At 38.7% G+C, this 17,723-nt stretch overlaps 2 protein-coding genes across 15 annotated transcripts in view; both read right to left on the minus strand.

The window, feature by feature from the left end:
* The window catches only part of camk2d2 (calcium/calmodulin-dependent protein kinase (CaM kinase) II delta 2), a 40,259-nt gene extending 25,099 nt beyond the window's left edge, over positions 1–15,160 (minus strand). For 4 of the 13 annotated variants that reach the window (XM_077605902.1, XM_077605901.1, XM_077605900.1 and 1 more), the window contains exons 1-3: positions 14,424–14,772; positions 9,992–10,086; positions 963–1,022 (exon numbers count right to left, since the gene is read on the minus strand). In XM_077605902.1, coding sequence (XP_077462028.1) covers positions 963–1,022; positions 9,992–10,086; positions 14,424–14,485 — 217 coding nt within the window. In that variant the 5' untranslated portion in view covers positions 14,486–14,772. Of the gene's footprint in view, positions 1–962; positions 1,023–9,991; positions 10,087–14,423; positions 14,774–15,067 lie in introns of those variants that run through there. The other 9 variants (XM_077605907.1, XM_077605906.1, XM_077605903.1 and 6 more) reach the window with 5 other exon arrangements.
* Positions 15,161–16,052: 892 nt separating this feature from the next.
* cxcl8a (chemokine (C-X-C motif) ligand 8a) lies at positions 16,053–17,267 on the minus strand. 2 transcript variants are annotated; one of them, XM_077605914.1, is made up of 4 exons: positions 17,058–17,267; positions 16,805–16,937; positions 16,623–16,709; positions 16,053–16,436 (listed from the first exon to the last, which is right to left on the minus strand). In XM_077605914.1, the coding sequence occupies exons 1-4, from the start codon at positions 17,116–17,118 to the stop codon at positions 16,424–16,426; spliced, it is 294 nt and encodes a 97-aa protein (XP_077462040.1). In that variant the 5' UTR covers positions 17,119–17,267; the 3' UTR covers positions 16,053–16,423. The 2 variants fall into 2 exon arrangements, with proteins under 2 accessions (XP_077462040.1, XP_077462039.1); XM_077605913.1 differs by having other exon boundaries at positions 16,053–16,439.
* Positions 17,268–17,723: the final 456 nt, after the last annotated feature.

Below are 17,723 nucleotides of genomic sequence, written 5' to 3' on the forward strand. Positions count from 1 at the left end.
GAAGAGGAAAAGAGAGTGCAGAGTAAAAGTTGAAAACAAAGCCATATTTGAAAAAGGCAGAAGTATTGGGCTTCTATCATACTTAACTGTAAAAAAAGTAATATGTCCTAAAAATTGAGGTATCACTGATTATTTTAATATGTAGCTAAATATTTGGATTAGCTAAATTACAAAATTGTAGTTGGTTTCTAGATAGTGATGCAGATATGTGGATTGCCATTAAAATTCTTCCCAAGAGCGAAACATAATAATAATTGTGGATGTTGCAGTTATATAATTGATTTGAAGAAAGGTGCTGATTCTAAATTATTAAGAGTACACTTAATTTTACTCATAAAAAAGGGAACACAATAAAATACACTATAAAACTTTAACTATATGGTGAATAGAACAACAACACTGATGTGACGGCATCAGACAGATTCCACATATACATACTTTTTACATCATAAGTCATTTGATGAAAAACAACTGTTATACTGTCGGGTTTTTTATAACGGTGCACTATTGTGTCTTGAAACATGTATGTAGATATTTTAGCAATTGTATTGACACTAAACGCACAGATTTTGTCAGCATGGATGTTTGCAACTCTTCTTTATAGGTCAAAATAATGGTTACCAACCATATTTGCAATTAGTTTGAAAAACAGCCATCCAAAAAAATAAGACGCAAAATAAAAGTCATTTAAATGGCTGTTTGAACCCATAGTGCAATCATTTGCAGATTTTGGAAAGGGAAAAGGAGAACTCTGTGGAGGTTTCATAATGAAGCAAAAGTCTTGGACTTCTTTCATTCTGATGACTCAGCCAAGCTATTGTGCGAATAAATCATCATTAGGAACCACGTGTACACATGTGCGTCTTCCTCACAGGCTTGGTGTCCACAATTACCACAACTGGGAATGATTAAAACCTCTTTTTGCACATGATTTATCCAGAGAGGCTTCTATCAGGACTCACCGATGTTGGGGTGCTTTAGTAAACGGCAGATTCTCGCCTCTCTCTCCAGCTTTTGATGATCTGAAAGTGAAACACAAATGTAACAAACCCAGTTATTTTTAGTGCAGTGATTGGCTTTCTGAATCATCTGACATGGCCTCGGCTGCATTGTTGTCACCGTGTGACTCTGCTTTGTTACGTGTTTGTGTGTGTGTGTGTGTTTGTGTGTTGGTCTTTCCTTATCAGAAGTGAGATGTTAGACAATAACAATGTGACCTGACATGTTCTCAGAAAAGTGTGTTTAACAGACAAGTAGTACATACACTGTCCACATCAGTTGTACCTGTCAGAACTCCAAATAATCAGATGAAATTTGCTCTCTTCATTCATTAAATCAATATACAGTATTTTTATTAAGCATTGGTACCAAGGGCGTTCTCCTCATTTGGACAACAGAAACAGATGCTAAAAGTTGATCACGTGTAGCATCCCAAAGGGGTAGTAGAATTTTTTTGACTAAATCTTGAAGTATAAAACTGACTAAGATAAATGACGTACAATAACATATAGCAATCAATTACGTATTAACCTTACTGAAATGTCTCAGTCTGACCAATAAGGGCAGTGAAATAAAAGTAGTACAAGGGTAAGAGGAGTTTGGAGTTGAAATGAGTTGAAATCAAAATAAGAGAAAGAAGAGAGAGGAAATAAATACAAGAATGCTTTTGGAGAAAGACCACACCAACCGCGCCTGACCATCTGGAACAGGCGGTGAAATCAGCAATGCCAAGCACTACCCATTCAAACAGTGACAACTGTGAGAAGTACATCACTCAGTTTATATTAGTGCATATTACCAAGCGGCAGAATAGAAAATACAAGATTGCCCCAAGTCCTGACAAGGGGAAATAAACTGAAAAATAACAGTTATATTTTGCAGTGGATTTTTGTTGTTGTTGTTTTTCCCCTTCATCATACAGTCGGAAATGATATTATATCACACAGAATAGTTTGAAATGTACAAGAAATTTGAATGCGTAATCATCAGGCAAGCAAACAAAAATTGAAATGTTGGGAAACTAATTCTCAAATAAACCAAGGTTTAACTTCCCGTCTTTCATCACAAGTGCACTGTCATCAGGTGAGTAAATGGACGTTAATGTCATCATAGGAGGATATTTACAAACTGTCTTTTGAAACCTACAATGACCTCAAAGTACGTCTAAAAGGTTTCGAAAACACATGATTTAACCTAACTTTTACATTGCATGCATTAACATCAGAACATAGCGCATACAGTAAAAAAGGTTAGGCACAGTTCAGTAAATCTAATGTGAATTCTACATTTTAACATTAAAATGCATAATTTAAAAAAAAATCAACAGAACAATTGATATTTTGCAGTTGGCTGGAGCTGTGATTTTTTTGAATAAAGGAAGAATTTTTATGTAGTTCTTACATTGGTACTCATACTGGTCTGCAGGTGCAGAGTATCTATTGATGTAGTAAGTCAGTGTACTCTTTTGGAAGAAAAATCGGATGATTCCCATTTGGAACAAATGATTGGAAGGCGCTATGGTTAAAATGAGTGATGAACCACGGTGTTGAGGCGACCCACTTCACAGCTTTGCCTCGGGACACAGCCAGCAAGAAAAAGAGGGAGGGAAAGGGAAAAGGAGCAGAGGGTTCTACTTTCGCTCTCTCTCTTTTTTTTTTTTATAAAATAGGACGCCTATTTTCCCTCTCACCCATTTCTCCTTCCTCTGCTCTTGATATTTTTTTCTTCTATTAAATGAGTTCATCTCAGAATACGAGCTGACTTCTTGGCATCATTAGTGTTTATTCTGCTGCATCTTCCCAAAACAGTATGCAAACCTGAGGATGCATCTTATTTAAAGTTAAGTTTGGAGTGAAGGTGAAATATATTATTCCCCACACAAATCAAAAAGTAGAAAATAAATCCTAACAATAGTGGGGTTAAGACATTATCGTCATTAGAGACGCATTCTTTTCTGAGCCATGGAAGAAGCCTGTCTTACATACATTATCCTTTCTCTCATTTTAGTAGTAGTCACTCCTTAAATAAAGAAGCTATAAATGTAGCTTTCAATATACTGCAAGTGCCTTCCATTTTGTTGGAGGTGTGCATCTCTCCAATAAGTCCAATTCAATACGCATCTCAATACCCGTTGTGTGACACGGTTTAAGAACCAGTTGATTCAGCGTCATTACGATTCAGTTTGAATCATCTGGACTATGATTCAATTAGATTATGATTCGATTCCAAATTGAATGGCAATTTTATAGGGTATGTAATTCATTTTTTTTGTTAAAAAAATATTTTTAATAAGTCACTAAAGGGCCTGGTGGACGAGTTGTTTATATGTCCGCCTTACAGTTCTGAGATCAATGATTAAATCCCTGGTGGGTTCCGACCTTCCTTTGTAGAGTTTGCACGTTCTGTTTTGTCAGTACTGTTAATGCAGCACTACCATCAAAAGACTATTCAAAAATGAGTGACCTGTATTTTTAGTGTTTATTATGCCTTGTACCATTTAACAACAGGCTTGCCTAAAGCTGAAATAGTCAAGTTAATGGATATTAAATACTCAAATTAAGCAGGTTATTAACATGTGCCTTAATAAAACCATGACACCAGCTCAAATTTACTGTAACATGTAAATGTGTTTCTGAATCTTTTCCAATCGAACTTCATTCATCCACACAGTAATTTTCTACATTCACTTTTCTAGTGGTTTTCAAACTATCCACAGGTAGTCAACCCCCATCTTCTAGGACATCTGTTGTCTAGCAACTCCACGACCAATCAGAGCTGGCAGTGGCAGGTCTCTCCTCTTGTCTCTCTGCAGTGGAACCAACCTTGCATGCAAATGGCCGACACAGAGTTTTCTCTAAACTATCAAACTCTACACAGGTGAAGACAGAGAAGCCCAAACTGGTACCAACAGTATGTTCATCAAAACACTTCATATGGTAAATGCCAGCCTAAATTAGAGGGAAGGGTAATATATATTTACATATATATCTTTGTCATACTGTACCAACTTGTATCATCAACAGCCAAACAGTTGAACCCAATTTGGTTCTTGCAACCACACTGAATGCATGTCTTTGTGCAATTCAAAGACTTTACTTAGACTTCTGTTGTGTCCTCTGTGACCATATGTAGAGTCAGAGAAATTAAGATGTGACATGGCATGTCAGCAATGGAAGAAAATCTGCCAAAATATAGCACTGTAAACACCGGGCAGAGGGAAGTACAAACAAACAACCCACACGGAAAATGCATTCTTAACAAACTGAGTGGAGGGTTTGCATTTGATCACTATTGCTGTCATCTTTACCCACAGATCTCACACAAACACAAAAGAGGTCACCTGTATTGATTTACATTTGATGTTAACTTTGACACAATTGATAAAAGGTACATTATACACCAAAGACTTGTGTTGCTCCAAGTCTAACAGAACGTTTTACACTACATCGACAAATTATTTTCTCAAATTCTAATTAGATTGTTCAAGTATTTGCCAGCCAATCAAAGAGATGAATCACAATTTTAAATGACAAATCACTACCGTTTTTCAAACTTAATCTTCCTTGTAGACATTTAGCTTTTTCCCATTTTGACTTCCAGTTCTTCGATTACCAAGTAAATGGCTCGTGAACAATTTTGTATTCAATTTCAGACCCACTGAAGCTGAGGTTTTTTTCCCCCGAAATAGTGTAAGCAAAAACATCAGGAACTGCTGTAGTCTAATTTAATTAAGAGTTTAAATGAAAATGATGTTGTGTGGTAACTGCAACATCCTCTGCCAGCGAGCAGCTAAATGGTCCTTCTCCATATGGTAGCATCGTAGCTGTGCAGAAGCTGGCGGTTCTAATGAAACCCTCAGGGACAATAAAAAGCTGCCACTCTCCTCGCATTCCCAATAGAGGAAGAATTATGAGACTGGTTACTCCCTTGCTTTCTCTTCGGTGGAGAAACTAAATGTGGATGGTGTCAGAGATAAAACCGTCCCCAGAGTACTGTTGCGAGCTTCGTAATGTACTGTGCATACTGTATGCATCATCACTCAGTCTATGTACATGATCAGTAGTAAAAATGGTACAGACATTCTAGTAATGAGACTTACAGATGACAGATGTTGCAAATGAAATACTATCTCATAATAAATAGTATAAGATCCAAGGTCACAGGCCACTCCTTGAGGTACACCTTCCAAATTTAATCAGATGTAATTATTTCAATTGGTGTTGTATACTGTATAAAGCACAAAAAGATAACAACATATTTCTTTCTGACTAAATTGTTATCATCTAATCTTGCAGGCATACTCAATGCAGTATGGGTCATTGTAAATTGTCGTAACAAGCTTATCATGACTTCATAATTGACCGTCTGTCTGTCATCCCCCTTTTACGGGGTCCACTTGCAGCGAAATGACAGTGCTTTTCACTGCATCGTCATATCTATGTCCTCAGTCTATTAATACTTGATCACTCTGGACTGTTGTGAATGCCACGACTCCTAAGCACTCAGCGACAGTGACCAGACTGCCGGTGTAAAAACTATCAATCCATGTGGGATGGTAAGAAAAAGAATAGCAGGAGGGATCATGTTGTTCTGTGATAATTTAAGGCAGAAATTCTATGAGAAAAAGAGGGCGATGAGAACCACCATTGGTCTCGACAGATATGTACACTTTTTCTATAAGTTGTAACTGTCGCTTTGTTGTAAATGGCGTTATTTTCAAACACAAGGGTTACAGTGAGAGTGCAAGAGGAGAAAATTGAATTTGTCTTAGGGCTCCTCTCATGGGAGTAACGCGTGACATACTTTTAAACCAGTGCAGTAAATACCAATGCTTAAGACATTAAATCAGGTGCTTTGTATGTACAGGCACTACTCAAGGGTGTCAGACTCGGGTTGGTTCGCGGGCCGCATTAACGTCAACTCGATTTTATGTGGGCCGGACCATTTTAGATATAATATTTAGATTTTTTTTAATAGATGGATTAAAAGAACTGGATTAAAAGCCCTGAATATTCAGTTTTTTTATAGATCTAAAAAAATGTTTATTTGAGCTTTTTTTATATATTACAAAATGATTTTTGAACTAAAAACCGAAAAAATTGATTAAAAAATTACAATTATTGATTTAAAAAGGGGGAAATCAGGAAATGTAATATACATCTTTACTCTTCATTTTAATTTGATCCTAAAACAGAAAGTCGGCACTCATGATTTACTTTCTCGGGCCGCACAAAATGATAGGGCGAGCCAGATTTGGCCCCCGGGCCACCACTTTGACACCTGTACATGGTAATATGAGCAGTGATGATAGTTCTTACCGAATAGAGATGTGTCTACTAATACATTATACCACCAAAATAGGGGCTGTTTGGTACCAGTTTACCATTAGCAAATGCAATTACCACTGCTAAGTAGTGGCATTCCTTTCCTTTTTTTGTCTTTGTATGTTAGCTCCACCTGAAGTACAGTCAAGCAGTTTTTATGCTTCATGTGCTTGAGCAGTTTTTAACTCCACTAAACCAAGCATTTTAAGACAAAAGGTAGCTCTCTTTCCATTTCCTGTATGGGCCATTTTGGAATTGCTTAAATAAGCAATATGCAAAATTGGGGGGAAAAAAATCTTTGGAGTTAGTAATTCAGCCTCACTATTGCAGATTGGAAATCCAGCTGGCCAGACCAATGAGCATTACATAAAATAAATGATATCAACCTGTCTTATTTGTAAAGATGAAATCACTCTGCGTGTGCATGAGAGACGGTGAAAGAGAGAAAGACAGACACAGAGATAGGGAGTATCAACATATATTTTTAGCATCAAATACCCAGTGAGTCATTTGAGCCACATACCCCTCCCCGCTTTCTCTCCCCCGCCCATCACTTCTGTCTCTCTACTTCCTTCATCTTTTATTGCAAGGAAGCAGTCATGAAGGCAGATGACAATAAATGATAAGATAGAGGGGAGGGAGAACCATAAAGACCAATCTTTAAGTGACATCGACATTAGGGAGGCTGGTGTACACATGCCATTTCTGTAACCATGACACCACAACATTATTTAAAATGTAAAAAAAATCATCATCAGAGTAGTAGTTACTATGAATGAGCACTATTTCATAACAATAGTTGATTTATTGCATCAGCTATCATGTATCTCTTTAAAATCCTGTCCTTATCATTATCAGTCTCTCCCACAATTCTTTGGGATTTTTCCACCTGAGCAAGGCAAATGTGAGACATCTTTATTGCCTAGAACAAACAGCTGAGACAGGCTGCAAGGGTCACATAGCCAGGAAGTGAAGTCAGCTCACAGACACACAATCAAGGACACTCATATGCATATAAACAAACATATAAACAGATGAGGCACCGCAAACACACACTCATGGGGTGAGCCCTGTGCTGCCAATCACGAGCAAATACGAAGCAACAAAAGCTGGCAGACAGGGTCGCAGTGACACTGATGCATGCATAAGAGGAGCGCGCAGATATGCTGTGAGGAATATGGCGCAAACACACACACGTCCAATGCTGTCATCCTCACTTTCCCTCCAACGGTTTGCTTCCTCAGATTTTTTTGCCTGTTTCCACTCATATGTTGCCTCATTTGCTACTTTAACGGAATGCAACATAGTCAGATTACGTATCAAAGGACCAGTGTATACGCAAAACCGGAAACTGAAATTTACAGTTACTGCATTATTGCTGAATTCACCGCACCCAATCCCACACTAAACCTCTTTCAATTCTTTATATTAGCGCACACACATGAAAACGCTTGAGCAGGCATGCACATACGCAAACACAGAGGGAATGGGTCAGGCTAGGTGGGGGGCAGGCGGCCGTGATGCTGCCAGAGAGAGGGGAATCGGCAATGCAACTCTAGGGCTTATCGCGGAAAGAGGGTAAGACCATATCTGACACGCCAGCATGCCAGCTATGTAGACACAAATGGAGGGGAAAAAAAGCTGAGCTATAGCAAGGCCTGGATGTGTGGGTGTGTGTGTTAGTATGAGATCTGAATGCATATGTGGTGAGGTGCTCCTTTGCAGTTATTTTTAAAGCTCTCCCAGCATGCATGTGGATCCTGCTGCAAAGGTGTCTATTACCGACGGTGCACTCCCAGATCACATGAGCGAGCGGAAGAGCAAATTGTTGCGGAAAGCATGAGGCGGAGTCAGCGATGACTTGAAACATGGTGTGTGACAAGTGGATGAAGGCAGGAATAGATGGTGAAATGTTAGTCTTGGGGAAAATATGCAAATAGCAGCCTATACCTGGAAAAAGAATGAGCATATGCTAGGGGATGAGGATTTTTCATGTTGAAAGGAAAATCGTGACGAAATCATAATTGAAATCAGATTTCTATCGTTTGTAGTTGCTTCTGACACTACAACAAAGATACGTAATTTATTATAAACAATGCTAAAATGTGGCTAGTCAATTAAGTGGACAATTATAGCCTATGTCAAAAAAAGATTCATAGTCGGAATTTGTTTTTCAATAAATGGATCATCGATATGGCAATTATTTTCAGCAATTCTCCATATTGACTTTCTAAAGAAGAAAAAAACAGATGGCGTGCAGGGATGAGAAATCAAGCCACATTGATGCAGACCCATGGTACAAAACAATACTGTATATGAAATACTATTGCCAATGTGTTAGAAGTAATAAAAGTGTGGTTAATTGACAGAATGTACTGCAACCTTGATTTATGAATTTAATTTCCTGTTTCCAAGCTCATGACTCAATTTACACCTATATCAAATCAATATTGTCAAACAAAAAGGACATAAGCTCCAATATGGGCTCAGTGACACTTAAAAACTATCGCTCCATCTACAAATCCGAGTTGGCAAAGAGTCAGCAGCATACATAATAGCCGTTGGCTTCTCTGAGCCAGGGTTCATGTGAGATTAACTGACAAAAAAGTGTGCTGTGTGCTTTTTAGTCCTCATTTCAAATCATTATTGGAATTCATGGCATTGTGTAATGAATATGTATATGAATCTGTATACTGAAAAGGAAGCATCCAAAAAACAACATCTGCGATCTTAGGAGTGTGTCTTACTAACTAACTTGCACAAATGCGATAACAGAATTCAATTGACAATTTGATAAGGATTTGCAGATATATATTTTTGGGGTGGGGGTTATGTGGTACTTTGTACTTAATTTTCAGACTTCATTGTTCCACTTGTATAGAATAAAAAAAGATGTAAGGTATATATGTACTCCAGGTTCTCACCCTCAGTTCACTTTTTTAATCAGAAACATTTCTATTTAAATAATTGTACTCAAGAAAAATACCCGGCGCTTACAAATTCAATGTTAGGACACAAGTCCGCAATGGCTGGAGACCTTCTGTGGAAAGACAACAGCTATTGGTTCTTTACTTGGCATGTCTGGCTCTGTGTGCTATTTGCTAGCATGTCGGAATGTAGTATTACACATGTAACTAGTTTGCACAGGCGATGTGTTCTTTCATTGCCATTTTTTTTGTTTTTGTTTTTTATGTTGGTAGCTCACCCCTGGCAGAGAGCTTGTTGCTGTTGATGATTTTGTATACGAGAGTGAGATAGTGTGTTGTAAAGTGTAAGAATATACATGTACGCGCGCATGTGTCTATGTGTGCATTAAGCCTGCAGGCAACCAGGCCAGTGGCTACAATTACAGTGACGGATGTGAAAGAATTGGGTCGGCTCTGCGAGAGTTCTGCCCCTGGGACGCCAAGACCAGCCAGAGCTCTAAATCGATTCAGAACACATATACTCACAATTGTTTGAGTGCAGGTCATATAAAAAAATCATGATCAAGTCAAAATCACGGTGAGTCTGTCGCCTCCTTCCAACAAACACACACTTGCTCTCTCCATAGGAGCCGAAAGTACCATCATCAAAGGTCTGCAATATCCACACTTCACACACATGTAACTATAGTTGCACAGGTGATGTGTTCTTTCATTGCAGTTTTTTTTGTGTTGGTAGCTTACCTCTGGCAGAGAGCTTCTTGGTGTTGATGATTTTGGCAGCATACTCTTGGCCAGAAGAGATCTTCACGCACCTTCTGACTACAGAAAAGGCTCCCCTGTAGAAAACAGGTGTTTTAATGGCTCATCGTGTATGTGAGCGACAGGGTTGTACTTATGGGTTATTTAAGTCAATTAGCACATTTCATAATGGATTCATTAGAAAAATAAATATCACTTGCAGGAAACAAAAAATGGTTTATGTCTATTTTTTTCTTTTTATTTGAAAATAAAAATTGATTAAATTAATAATACGCAGATCCATAAGTATTGTTACAGTCAAAAATTGAAGCACTAGATAAAACTGCACGATTCTCAAGGAGCTTTTCCATGTTTTTTTAACTATTAGTTTCATCATCTTTTATGCTTGTTGGGGTGTTTACAAACTAATTTGGTGGAAAACACTCAGGAATTTCCTTTTTCAAGGTATACTAGTAGGTCCCTTTTTCTGACTCCGTAAACAGCTATTAAAATAACTATTTACTTGTGGCTATCTGGATCCATTTTAAATGTTCATTGATTTTTTTTAAGGCTTTCACATTCAATCTTTTCATCATCCATCACTTTTCTGCATTTGGTGTATATAACCACAAGCTTTACTATTTAATCCACAGCTACACACATTGTAAAGTATATTATCAAACCACAATAAATATATGCATTAATATACTATATTAAGATGGCCTAACTACCATCTGTCAAGGAACCACAAAATTCACACATTGAAGCTGTGAATTAGGGAATGTAATTCAAGCTTCAATGCACCCGTTGAGAAGAGAAGTTAGCTATAGTTTTATATTATGCCTGATATAATAGGCCTGTCAGATTTTATGAAGCAGCCCCCAGCTGCCAGTGGAGAGTCACCTCTGAGTTGGGCAAGTTAAAAATAAATAATTTACAGTCACATTTCAGCATCCCATAGGTGTTCTTTGCAAGCGCTGTGCAGCAAGAATGGCTTCAGGTACACAAGGTCCCACTGGTAATATAATTAAACCATTAAATCAGACAGAGGTGTTCAGTAAATTATTGTGTGTGCTATCGTTCTAATTGGGGAACATGTGTGAAGACCCCGAAAAAAGTAGGTCAGCTATATTTGAGAGAGCTGCATCTCTAAATGCAGCCTGGGAGAGGACTGCCTGCCTCAGCTTCTCACAGCTCTACACATACACGCACATAGTATTTTGCCATTTATCCTCGGTCTTGGTCTGTGTACATTTTCTCTTTCCAATCAAATCTTGTCCTTCTCCGCAACCTAGACTTTTTTTGAACCTCTGACCACAGCACGTAGCCACCAGACCGGGTCATTGGATGGGGATGAAAAGGTGGGCTTCTTATAGCCCAAAACCTCACGTGAAGTGCACTCAAACCATTTATGAATGTACAAGTAACAGACGTGGTTGAGAGTACCTAAATGTGGTGCTCATTGATCTAATAGGGGGCAAAATACGGAGCTGTGTGGCACATCATATAGCCGTCTGCAAAGTGAGCAGCTTGTCACTAAAGCTTACCTCTTTTTTATAAAGGGATTTGGTGAAGAAATGTTGAAAGTGTAATGTGTTACATAACCCCCATACTTGTCTACCCATGGATTCACTGTGAAGTGCATGTGTCAAGTGCATCTGTGTGTGGCTGAGCTTGGCTTGACAGCAAATGGGTTGTTTTTAGAAGTCAAATGAGGGGAAGCTTTCAAGACAAATGCATACCATTAGAGGTTAGAATACTTCCAGGCATGTTTAGAATAGACATGCTGTTAAAATTAGGAAAAAGCACCAAAATGACTGGAAATACACTTCACATTAGTTTAGAGATATGCTGTAGATCAGGGGTGTCAAACCAGTCCTCAAAGGGCCGCAGTGGGTGCAGGTTTTCGTTCTAACTCAACAAGAGGGTACCTTTTGCAAGTGTAATCAGTTACTTAAAGTCAGGTGCTACTTATTATAGAGGACACCTGATTGGTTAAAATGACGGCACTGGATCCATTGGAACAAAGACCAGGACCCGCTGCGGCCCCCGGCGGAATCGGTTTGACACGTGCTGTAGATGGTAGAATCAGGGTCAACATGTTGAGCAGTAATATTATTTATGTTAACATTAGATCCTTCTGCTAACAGCGTCTATATGTATAGCAGAAAATCTGACTTTACATTTAAGAATAATATGGAGTTATGAATATTAAATAAATATTATGAATATCACTACCTTTTTTTCAAGCAACATTATTCATCAATTAGGAATTATTTTAACTTGATGGAAAATACTAACAAAATATTTTAAACTCATCTTTTGATGACCTTGTCATATTGAGTGGAGTAACACTGGTTACCAGAGTAACAGTGCCTGTTTTTCACTTGATGACAATTGTTGTTCAAATGAAAACTGAACCAATACAAACTGTTCTACTATCTGAGAACTAGGAGCTTGAACCTAAGGTTAACTATTACCCAGTTTTACTCAGTCAACCGAATTCTCAACATTCAAACCATCAGTTTTTGTTTCCCTCTTCAAACTATACTAAATGAAATCATTTGGCAGTTCTTCCTTGACATTGCTTATTACAATTATTGTACAGTAAATACAACACAGTTCTCATTATAACATGACAGTTCACCTAAGGACTGATATACAGCATTTAGGTTTCACTAGTTACTGATGACAATAACTGAAGAGAAAATATTTTCAAAGGAAACTTTGCACAAATTTGTTTTTGCAGAGGAACTGTAAGTATCAAACTTGTGGTCCTTAGTCATTAGCACCCAAGTAGTATGTATAAGTTTAAAAAAAGATGGTGAAACCACTGGCATGTTATCCTCAAAAGTTAGTGTTTCCTAACCTTTATTGGGCCATCTCGATTAAATCGTAAAGCACACTTTCAAACAAAAATATTACAAAACTGCATGTTGGTTATTTTTATGCTGGTCTTTTAGTGTAGTCTACAGATAGATAAAAAACATCATGGCATCCTCATTTTTCCACTTTATCCTCACTAGGGTCATGGAGGGTGCTGGAGCCTATCCCAGTTGACTTCGGGGCAGAGGCTGGGGACACCCTGAATCGGTGGCCAGCCAATTGCAGGGCACAAGGAGAAACAACCATTCATGCCCACACTCATACCTAGGGGCAATTTAGAGTGTCCAACCAGCCTAGCATGCATGTCTTTGGTATGTGGGAGGAAACCGGAGTACCCAGAAAAAACCCACGCAGGCCTAGGGAGAACATACAAACTCCACACAGGTGGACCGACCTGGATTGGAACCCGGGTCCCCCACTGTGAGGCCAACCCGCTAACCACTCAGCCGCGGGGCCGCCCTAAATAAACAGTAATTTATGATTTGGATAAACATTTCAGACAATTAGTAAGGAGAAAGCGCATTGCATCTGATGATCATTCATGCCACAATGATGTACTGCAGTAAATGGATAGGAATCATTACACTACATATTTTTCAAATTTGGCTCACATTGTTGCCATAAGATTTAAATTGTTTTTGTACTTCAGACGCTACGTGTAATATCTTTAAAACCATTACTATTCAGGAAAACATAAACACTGTTTAGGAATTGACACTAGACATGTAATTTTTCAATACAAAATAACGTGTATCTATAACAGTACACCGGTAATATCTGCCGGTGTGCTGCAAAATCCGAGATATCATTCATTCATCATTCAAGAATATCAACAGAATCAGAGTAGGGAAAGTGAGAGTAGTGCAGAAAGGGGATCCGGTGTGTTAAAATCTATAAATGACATGTATACATAATTTATGTCCTATATACGCGCAACATAAAATGGATTTTCTTGCCGATTGGACTTCTTTTTCCTAAGAACTAGCTTTATCTCTTCCGGGTGCTTGCTTAGCGGTCGGGGGGTTCCTCCCTTTGCATTCACTTTACAAGGAATGCTTGTCAGGTCAAACAGAATAACCATAAATGCACACTGAAAGGTTTGCTGCTGTGCACAAATAATAAATCCATCTCCTCTATGAGAAAAGGGAGTTTGATGCATCGGCAATATCTATTTTTGTCATTTCACACCTGGGGCCAATGTAAATGACACAATGCAAACACTGGCCACTGTACATGGAGGGGAGGGAGTGACGTCACACTTTAAGCAAATGACATAAACAAGGTTTGGAATCAAATGCGGGATTAGGATGCGACTGAATTGAACATCCCTGCATTAAACATGGCAACCCCCTCCCCCGCACGCAACACACACTCGCAAACTCATCTTCCTCATGCTCCATCCACGCACGCGCATCGGAGAAGAAGCGGGCTAGGAATCAGTGTCCTTAAACCAAGGCAGCCTGTTACGTAACACGCTGACATTTTAATACAGAAATGATATAACATGATGGCGATAATGATCATAATAATAATAATAGTGATTGCTTACTTCCCCAGCTCCTCAAACAGCTGATATTCGTCGGTAAACCTCGTGCAGATCGTTAACGCCATGGTGGAAGTGGCGTCCAGGGGTGTGTTGGCTCTCTCGCTGTCAAACCCACCACACGAAAATCGTCCGGTTCTGTCGTCGAAGCTACGAGGGAGCCTTTCATGCACACACGGCGCTCATCTGCAGGAGATCCGATGATGAAGAAGAAGAGGAGGAGGAGAAATGGGAGGAGGAGGAGGAGGGGGGAGGTGGAGGAGGGAGGAGTGGGAAGGATGGTTGGTTGGTTTGTTGGTTGCAGCAATAAATAAATAAAAATCAGAATACACGCGCTTCACTTAGACTGGCGGTGATGTGAGTGGCCTGTGTGGTGTTATTTGACGCATTTCGGTGAGGCTGATCAGTTTGCGCGCACCACAGCGCCACACTAGTGCACCGACCCACGCCTGTGCGCTCAGTCCCAGCCCCCCTCGGCCACAAAATTCTGGCCACACATAAATAATCATTACTATAATTGAACGAGATAAAATAAAAACGATTTGAATCGATATTCGTTCAAAACATCATAACACACACATTATCTACATTACATGCACAGATGTAAAATCAAGTCCAAAAAAGGGCCAAGTCTGTGTAGGTTTTCTTACCAAGACGACACCTTGACACCAAACTGATCTCTTTCCACTTTGATTACTTGATTGCAGGCAGGTGCTACGTGTTTCAGCAGAAACCTCATTGGTCAAACGTCTGTGCTGTTTCAGTTGGATGGACAACCTGCACCGATTGGCCCTTTTTGTGATCTTTTTGACACGTGCACTAAAGGCTATGGATTATTAGGTTGAAATGGTCATGGAGCAGAAAGCAGGAAAACCAGAGGGAAGTGCTAGTGCACAAATTAGGATTTTAATGCAAAATAACAATAAAATAATAAAGACAAAATTAACAAAATACAAACTTAACAGGGGAGACGCACAACAACAAAATTCCAACCATTACTCACAGGAAACACAAAACAATACTCCCACATGGACGTACAGAAACAAGGGGTTAAAAAACAAACAGGGCTTGATGACAATCACAAACACCTGTTCCACACTAGGAAAAACTCACCCATTCACCAACCCCAACATAACGTGACAGAAATAAACAAGCAAATGTACTTCTCCATTTTTCTTTCTAATAACGTGAGAGCATTGCAAAATTGTGTGTCTTGGTACACATTTAATTTTTATGATGCAAATTACTTTATTTATAATCCCTCACTAAGTTGGTGAGGTTGAATCCTGCTGCAAATAGCAAGACAGAAAGCGTATAAAATGCTATAGTTCAGACAAATGTTTTCAACCTCCTTCTGCATTACAACAAAATATATAAACAATAGGATGGTGTAGTGGTTCACTAACATGGCTTTGGCGCAGGCGCCTGCCTTTTAAAACATGCATATATGCATTTTTCAAAGTCAAAATACCTATACCATTTAAATCTTTGTGAAACCCGATAGCCGTTTTCCATATCAGTTCTTTGATAAACATTTTGTGAGTTCTGTTGAAACCTGAAAGTATGTAACCTGGGTGGTACCTTTGATGGCTCTAAAAAGCAATTTTCTATTACATAAAAGGAGACAAAACTGTATTTGAATTTCTCTTTTTATTCATTGAAATGTTTGATAGAAATACAAAAAAACACCTTCATACACACTGTATAGATTTAAATATCATGTCCAGAAAAACGTAATAAATACATTAAATATGATGGGTATAAGATAAAACAATAAGAATGGTTACAGTTTATATTGAGGCTCAACAGAAATAAATAGGCTGCAACACATACAGTGTGAATGTCCACACGTGTACGCTTGACAATAAAATGTTTGATACAAACTCAATTTGTCAATCATTAGCTTCAGCAGTTGGTCAAGTAAGATGTTCACTTCTGTTTTAAATCAAGTGAGTCCTGATCACATAAAACACTTTTTGGTACGTGGAACGTTCATCCTCCTTTGCTCAGCGTCTTTTGCTGCTGAAAAAAAATTAGAGGGATGTTATTTTTAAACTTTAATTCCTTTTACACTCATTGGACAGCTTGTCACCATTTCATTTTAATTGTAAAAGAGCATTTATATACAGCTCCAATACTGGATCTTATCAAGTGTTGATGGTAGGACTATTCACAGTAAAAGAAGTTTGATCAATTTGAACTTACTTTTTAAGGATCTGCTCAATGACTTTCTTCACCCAAGGAGCCTTGGGGTCAAGGCATACCTCCTCCCCAGTGTTTGTGATTGTACCACTGCAAGCAAGAAACATGGGTGCCTTCAGAACATGCATATATAGAAGGACGATGACCCTACTCCATTGGTATCAGGTGAGGAAAAGAGTACTTACATGAGCTCTGTTTCCTCGCAGTGGGAGTTGGCCGCGATCAGCTCATATTTCTCGATTTGGCGAAAGATAGGTCGCCTCTCCTTCTGGATGCAACGGCAATGCAGCTCAACTCCCAAGCTTCTGCGAGTCCTTCCTGCGAGGAAAAATGCCAGAATGTGGTTTAATACTACAGATGAGAATCCTGCAACCAGCACGCATGCACGGACAAGTTAGAACTCCACAGCCACATGATATGACAACAAAATAAACTTACCTTCACTTATGGTCACAGTAGCCAGCAGGACCACCAAAGCACTGAGGATCACTTTGTTCATTTTTTTTTGCCTTTATCAAAATAGCTTAAAGATCGAAATAAATAAATAAATATATAAAATTGCCGTTCAAAAAGATCGCTGGAGAAGGGTCGGTGTGCTTTGTTGACTTGTCGTCCTTCCTTCTCAATTTTTCTCTGTTGCCTTTGAGCGCTGCTGTTGAATGTGGTGCTGAGGAAGAGAGGTTCTCCTTTTATGCAGCCGCATTAGTCACCTCAACTGCAGGTGTTGCGCAAATTGGGATTGTCGGCAGTTGAGTGGGAAGTTACAGTATTGAGCATGTGTGAAAGAATTTGACTGACAGGTTAAATATGTTCGGCATAGTCATGAATTCAGTACGTATTTGTCACTTACATGAATTCATCACCTGGAAAACACAATGACTAAAACAGTGTAATCCAGCATCATACATGAAATGAATGATTGGCATGCTTTCCATCATTTGTATTTTGTTGTGACTCGGACACAGGTCTAGTATATACCAATTGATCAATTAAAAAATGAATCACATTAGACATATTCTTGATATTTGAAGGCAGGTCGTCATCAAAGGTAGTCATTATGACATATATTCTTGCTTAAGGATATATAGTATACTCATAGCGATA

Source organism: Stigmatopora argus, chromosome 7 (genome assembly GCF_051989625.1).
Source record: "Stigmatopora argus isolate UIUO_Sarg chromosome 7, RoL_Sarg_1.0, whole genome shotgun sequence".
In the NCBI taxonomy this organism is placed as follows: domain Eukaryota; kingdom Metazoa; phylum Chordata; class Actinopteri; order Syngnathiformes; family Syngnathidae; genus Stigmatopora; species Stigmatopora argus.

Bases quoted from the DNA above. Each gene is read 5' to 3' on its own strand.
- cxcl8a (XM_077605913.1), bottom strand. From the start codon at position 17,118: ATGAACAAAGTGATCCTCAGTGCTTTGGTGGTCCTGCTGGCTACTGTG. The intron at 16,938-17,057 runs GTAAGTTTATTT...TTTTCCTCGCAG, and splicing joins TACTGTGACCATAAGTGAAG to GAAGGACTCGCAGAAGCTTG. The intron at 16,710-16,804 runs GTAAGTACTCTT...TCTTGCTTGCAG, and splicing joins TGCGAGGAAACAGAGCTCAT to TGGTACAATCACAAACACTG.